We start from the raw sequence: 7,092 nt of genomic DNA on the forward strand, positions 1-7,092 counted from the left end.
TTTATGATGAGGGTGGTGAGGCACTGGAACAGGTTGACCAGAGAAATTGTGGATGCCCCATCCCTGGAAGAAGTGTTCAAGGCCAGGTTGGATGGGACTTTGAGCAACCCGGTCTAGTGAAAGATGTCCCTGCCCGTGGCAGGGGAGTTGGAAGTAGATGACCTTTAAAGGTCCCTTCCAACCCAAACCATTCTATGATTCTAAGATTGATACGTAGAAATTGGATAACTTCTACAGTAGATGGACCTCAGTGCCCTTTGTGCAAGTTGGCTACAATTTCTCATCTTTAGACTGTAAAGCTTGTCTTGGAGAAAATTATTATTACTATTTTTTAAAAGATAAATGACAAGATACTAACTTTTTCCGAATATTATGAAATGTTTTGCAGTTTCCAGTCTGTAAAGATTTTAGCCAAGTTTCATGTTCTTTGCTATCAGCTCATGCTATTTGTAGAGAGTTTAGTTAATGTCCGCTAAACTTGCTGGGATTTCTTTCCACCCCGCCCGCCCTCCGCCCCTACTTGTTGTAGTGTCACTTTTTTCTGACAGTTTCTGCCTTTTGTTGTCTAAATGTTATTTTTACGGTGTGTAAAACTTGTGAAACGGCAACTGAAACACGAAGCCCTTTGTTGTAATGTTTAGCATGCAAATAAAGTCAGCCCTCACAGGCTCAAGATGGTACGATGCATCAAATTACACATGATGCTGTTTAATCTTTTAAGATTTCAGCATGTAGTTCTTGTGGCAGTTCTTGGAGGTTATTTAGAGGAAGACAGCGAAATATTAAAGCCTTTGTTGTATATGCCATCTCTGGAAACAAAACAGATGTTAATCTTCATACAGAATCAAAAACATTCATAGATTTTAAAAGTGTATTGATGTAACTGTTCTGTTTCTTTTTTTTCTGCAATTGCAGGAAACTATGGTCCAGGGGGCAGTGGAGGAAGTGGTGGATATGGAGGGAGGAGCCGTTATTGAGTTTCTGCAAGCATGCCATGGGTAAGTATGTTTATAAGTGTTAAAATTGCAGTGATTCTTGAGAGTAGCTGCAGGAGTTAAAAGCTTTTTAGGATCATATTATCTTTCCTTTAAAAAATGGTTAGATGAATAATTTCATAACCTATTTTTTTACTCTTTACTTCTGTTGAAACAGGCTTCACTGTATAAATAGGAGAGGATGAGAGCCCAGAGGTAACAGAACAGCTTCAGGTTATCGAAATAACAATGTTAAGGAAACACTTATCTCAGTCATGCATAAATATGCAGTGATATGGCAGAAGACACCAGAGCAGATGCAGAGAGCCATTTTGTGAATGGATTTGGATTATTTAATAACATTACCTTACTGTGGAGGAAGGATTGTAAAAATGCCTTTGAGACAGTTTCTTAGCTTTTTAATTGTTGTTTCTTTCTAGTGGTCTTTGTAAGTGTAGAAGCATTCCTTTGATAATGTTAAATTTGTAAGTTTCAGGTGACATGTGAAACCTTTTTTAAGATTTTCCTCAAAGTTTTGAAAAGCTATTAGCCAGGATCATGGTGTAATAAGACATAACGTTTTCCTTTTAAAAATTTAAGTGCGTGTGTAGAGTTAAGAAGCTGTTGTACATTTATGATTTAATAAAATAATTCTAAAGGAAATATTGTGTAATTTTAGATTTTTTTTTTAATATTGTAAAATAAGGCAAGGAGTGGGTAGCATAAGGTCCCACAAATAATATAAAGCTATTGTTGTACATGTAAAATTAAATGCTGGTCAGAAAAAAGTATGTTGTCTGTAAATGATCAGGTTTAAAATATCTAGATAACTTAAGGGATATCTCTGCAAGGAGAAACACCTTTTTAGATCTTTTAGATGCTGCTTCTTCAATGGCAAGGAAAGGAAATATCCCCAGCGAGGTACTCTTCCAGGGACACAGGTCTAGTACAAGAGAACTCTTGAAAACGTCACTAAGTTCAGCCAGTCTTAAAAAGCTGCGCTGTATTTCTGCAAAGCTTTAACTACAGTAGTTGATAAGGATGCCAACGAAGGCTGAGGGTGTAGAGCAAAATAGTTCTAAGCTTCAGTTAAACTTCTTTAGGTAAGATCTTATTTACTTTTCCTTTCTTAATGTTCCAAAAACAAGAAAAACTAATATTGTTTGACAGTATTCTTTCAGTATAGTGATTATCATTATGTAGTTTAACATAGCAATGAATTGAGTTAACAATTACCAATTGAAAAGAAATTTGTGAATCCTGTTTTCTTGTATTATTAAATTTTTTACAAACAAATTTTTGTCAATTTCAGCTACTTAACATATTTTTTTCCTACTGGAATCTAGCTATGATATGAACCCTGGACAAGCATAGACTGCTGCCACTGTACACTGCTACAGTTGAACAAATGAGACCTGCAAGTGTCCATTAGTAAAGCTTTGCAAGGGTTCCATCCCTGGTGTTGGTAGTTAAAATGGTAGGTCACAAGTTAATTAAATCATACAACTTTATTTTTGCATCCTGCAACATTTTATTTTTTCTTGGGAGTCTATGCATTATGGTGGTTGCAAGGTAATGCAATGAAGGTAGTTCTGTGCTGTTGAAAATGAACTATGTTGTTATGTGTCTTGTCTACTGTAATGTATTTTATATAACACGTTTCATCCTGAAGGTTCCCAAGTTACTGTAGACTGTTTACCTGTAAGGAAAAAAATTGCACCACAGAATACATCTGCCTCTGTGAAGGAATGTGTCGTCCATTCTTTTAACAACTGCATAAGCAGTTCTTTAGGAGGGGAAGTGAAAACTTCAAATGAAACTGCAGGTGGTATTTCATAAGTGTATAATGTAATTACGTAAATTGGAATTTGGCTAGAATGTTGAGGTTTCCACCATTTTTTATAGTTCTTGCAGCTAGTAAACCTTAGTGCCAAATTCAGTCAGCCTTACTCTCACTGCATTGAATGTTTGCACCTCAAATTAATGGAAATTCATCAAGTAATGACTTACTCAGAGTAAGGGTGGCATACTCTACTAGATTTGGTTTTTAAATAAAAATCAACAAAACCCACCAAAAAAAAAGACAACCAAAAAATGCCCTAATTTCAAAGTTCCATTGCCTTTAAAAGGCTACCCACTGAAGAACGTGGACTCAGCTAACAAAAGTCCTGTTCCTTTTTGTGTTAGACACACCAGTGAACTGCTTATACTTTTTTTTTTTAAAATGGCTGAAGTTCCCCTATTGGTAATTTGGTTTAGACATATGTGATAAACATCTTCAGATACACTTTTTTTTTCTTTGGCAGGAAGGTGCCATGCTGCAGGTAACTAATGAAGAAGTGGTCAACCACAGAAACGCTTCAAGAAATAAGAAATTCTGTATCATCAGAAAATAGTTGTTTTTGCTGCCTTCATTAAAAATCTAGAGGTTAAATGAATACTGATAAAACATCACAATTAGTACAGCTCCCTGTAATGCTGGGTTTTTTAAATTATAGTAATAATGTCTTGTAAACCTTTCGAATAAAATTCAGATTCGTTAGGAGAAACAAATCACTAATGTTAAAATAGCAAGCATTCTGTGAGTAGAAAGTTTAACTACATATTTTTATAACTTTCATAGCTTTAAAATAAAGTATTTTTTATACCAAAGTAGTTCTAGTGTAATGCTTAATAAAACTTAGTGTGTGTCTAACATTAAATAATGTTTATGTGCAGCTTTTAGACCCTTTCATGATTTGAAACATTCCATTTTGAGGTGGATTTAAAACAAAGTCAACTTGGCAAGTGTATTCACAGAACTTGTGTCTCTGACCGTAGGCATCTGTTCTCTGTTGGGAGAAACAGTGCTGCAAATTAAAAATGCTGATCTTTTTGCTGTTGGACACAATTGCTTTAAAATAGCTTTTTGGCTGTGTTTTATATCACTTTATAAAAATACCTCCTCCTTTCCTGTTAATGAAACCAACCACTTAAGACAGTTTGTCAAAATGTGATAGGACAATAGCTTTATCCTTTTCACCTGTAAAGAGCTTTTAGCATCAAGAGAAAGACTGAATGGAGTGTAGAGTTCCTGCTGTACCAGAACTGTATTACCGATAGCTGCATCTTCTGGGGGGAAAAAAACAAAACAAAACAAAAAAAACCAAACCAAAACAAAAAAACTAAAACCAAACCAAACTCCAAGTGTGAGCTTGGGAAGGCTTCAGTTGGGAATGTATTTGAGGGGAAGGTATCTTCAGTCTGTACTGTTTTAACCTGTTGCCCACATACATGGTTTATTCTAAACTTGAAATTTATATGCTTAGCTTTGGCAGAGTCATAATGTCTTTAACCTTCTTCATATAATTCAAAAATATTATTTAAGGATTCACGTATGCTTTTTTCTGTGTTTCGTAAGTTGAACTTGGAAATACTTGTATAGGTAACCAGTGGGCTGCAATGGAAGCAGAAAATGAAGATGCACAAAATCCGCTTTACTTTCTTCTTTCCAACAGAATGAGTTGACCAGTTGATACAGAATTTGCCTTCTTTCCTGGAACTTAGATTTGGTTAATGGAAGTTTTTTCTTTACAGTTACCAACTCCACATTCATATGAAATTAAAAAAAAAAAACAACACTTAAAAGGGGGGTAATTATTCTCTCCTTCTCTTTGAGATATTTACACTCTTTCAGTAGTTTTGCAACAAGATTTAAAATTTACTTGAATTAATTACGTTGTATTTTCCATAACGAGGATGTTTTAATTTTGATGTACTGGTGATGGGAGAAGGGAGTGTATAGGGGACAGCAGTATGCGAAAACTAAGTTATTGGATATTTAAAGTCTTGAAAGCTTGGATATTTGAGTAAGTTTCCTGTTGTCTTACTGTTGAACTTTCATGACTTTTCTTGGTATGTTCATAAGAATTAAAGCAAGTGACAATCATAATGTTTACTGATGAATTCAGTGAGAGAAGTCACCGTTTAGAGTGAACTTGATACTGAGAGCTAGCCACTTCGAATAAAAACAAGTGCGTGGTCAATTACTGGTCCTCAGTTTGTAGCCAATGTATACTTTTCCTCTTTCAGTTTCTAAGAAGTTGGTTTTATGTCACTCTACAGACTTTCTGTTTTCAAAATAAGGGTAACATTGCTGGTCAGTGTGTTTCAGTGCACTAAGAACTGAGGATCAGGTTGTCAGTACTACGCCCAGCTTGCCCCCAGCAAACACTTTCTGCAGCAAACTGAGGGAAGAATGTGAAAAACAACATAACTTGTTGGTAATTGGTATGGGAGCAAAACCCCAAAAAACTACAGTCTACGACTTGCACTTACAAAGTGGTGGTGAAGAGAGGTCAATACTAGGGTTTTGGCCGCTCAGACTTTGAGTTCTCTGTATTATTTACAGTCTCTGTATTATTTACAATGAAAGTTGAATTTTACTCACTTCTATTGCTTGCGCTTCACTTGTTGAAAAGTGTTTAGGAAAATGTGAGAAATTGCTCTTAATATTGTAAAATTAGCAGGAATTGAACTTTGTCGTGTGGGGAAGAAGATTGCATTCTTATAGTTTTATGATGAATGTGCGTACTATCTTGGGAATGAAATCGTACTACTTCTGGGGAAGAAAAAACACACCCCAAAAAATGTAGATCTGAATTTTGAAGGACCTGTCAGCTGAGTTTGTTTTGGCAACTTTACCACATTTGTCAAAGAGGACGATGTGCTGAGAACATACTGAAACAGTACATTCCCTATAGCTTTAGTGTTTCCATTTGTTTTCAAAGCAGAGTGCATGATGCAAGTGAAATCCCATACAAGTGCTGTTCCTTTTTTTTCTCCTAAGGGAGATGCCAGGTTCTCTTCTTGTTTATACAGCGACACTGGTAGGAATGCGTGGGAGCGTAACATGGAAGGGTGCTCCTGGGTAATGCTGATCCGTTTTGCCAGAAGTCATACTGTCCCTTTTAACAGCAGTGGTCTTGCTTTGCAGCTAGTGTTGATTTGCATAGCAGCAGAAGTTATTCCAGTTAATGTAAGCAAGAACTGGTTTATTTATCAACAGTAAAAGTAAACAGTGTTAACTTTAAATGACTGTGTGACTTGCCTGACAGATTGCTACGAATGTACTAGGTCAACAGCGTCCGGGGACCGTGTAGTTTACAAACTAGCTTCTGTGACCTCCCATGGTGCTTCATTGTTTGAACAAGGTGACTTTGTGGGCAAGTCGTAGAAAATTGCTGATCCCACTAAGTTCTTGCCAACACATGGTTTTCCCCCCACACCTCGCTTCCTCTTACTTGGTCTGCTCTCAGTCCGTTTTTAGGCATTCTTGTATGAAAATCAATGGCTGATGCGTTTAATGGAGTTCTAGTAGCTGTGTAGCAGGTATCAAGTTGCAGTGCTTTTACGAGGTACACTACAGTAGTAAGACCACATGGTTACATGTGTCATCTCTATTTGGTTTATTTAATAAATAGTTTTTCACTAGAACCTGGTGCCGAGTGTCCTGTTGCATCATTTATAGGCCTCTACCTACTTTGTCCTCAAGATTCTCGCTAGAACCATACTTCTGACTCCCATAAGATACGAATGTAGTGTGTGTATTTTGGGATAAATACTGAGCTGTTAAAACCGACAAACTGATCTTGAAGTTGCTTTGTCCTTTGTTTCCTCTTCAAAGTTCGTTACTCCGGTTTACCCCATCTAAAACTAGATTGTAAGCTCTTAAGCAGGAACAGTCTTAGTTTGTAAAATTTCGCTTCTGTAAAAAGCAAACTATTCAATAAAACCAAAACATTACGCTAAAGCTGCACTTCGGTGCAGTACTGTTAGTGGTCGTTCGAAGTGTGTGTAGTGTTGCAGCAGCATGCCGTGTCTCTTTCATGAGGGCTTATTTGCAGTGTGCCTGTACGCGAGTGTTCCGCCTCTAATAAGGTGCTAAACTTGGGTTCGTTTCTAATGGATGCTTCTCCAGAAGAGGTACGGATCTGAGAGCAGCTACCAGCTAATGCTGTTCTGTAGCGCCCGTGTGCGTCACTACCGGCGATAATGGGTAAGGTAACCTGTGTGCTTTGCCATTTCCCCACCACCCAGTGTTTTTCTCTATAATTACTCAGTCTGACCTTTTCTAACC

General features: G+C 36.9%; 1 protein-coding gene across 32 annotated transcripts in view; it reads left to right on the top strand.

Annotated features, from left to right (window-relative positions):
* The window catches only part of HNRNPA2B1 (heterogeneous nuclear ribonucleoprotein A2/B1), a 17,673-nt gene extending 10,908 nt beyond the window's left edge, over positions 1-6,765 (top strand). For 9 of the 32 annotated variants that reach the window (XM_075143529.1, XM_075143532.1, XM_075143534.1 and 6 more), the window contains exons 10-11: positions 916-998; positions 1,153-1,637. In XM_075143529.1, coding sequence (XP_074999630.1) covers positions 916-977 — 62 coding nt within the window. In that variant the 3' untranslated portion in view covers positions 978-998; positions 1,153-1,637. Of the gene's footprint in view, positions 1-915; positions 999-1,152; positions 1,638-1,842; positions 2,078-2,320; positions 2,800-3,280 lie in introns of those variants that run through there. The other 23 variants (XM_075143530.1, XM_075143533.1, XM_075143539.1 and 20 more) reach the window with 7 other exon arrangements.
* Positions 6,766-7,092: the final 327 nt, after the last annotated feature.

This window comes from Calonectris borealis, chromosome 2, assembly GCF_964195595.1.
Source record: "Calonectris borealis chromosome 2, bCalBor7.hap1.2, whole genome shotgun sequence".
NCBI lineage: Eukaryota > Metazoa > Chordata > Aves > Procellariiformes > Procellariidae > Calonectris > Calonectris borealis.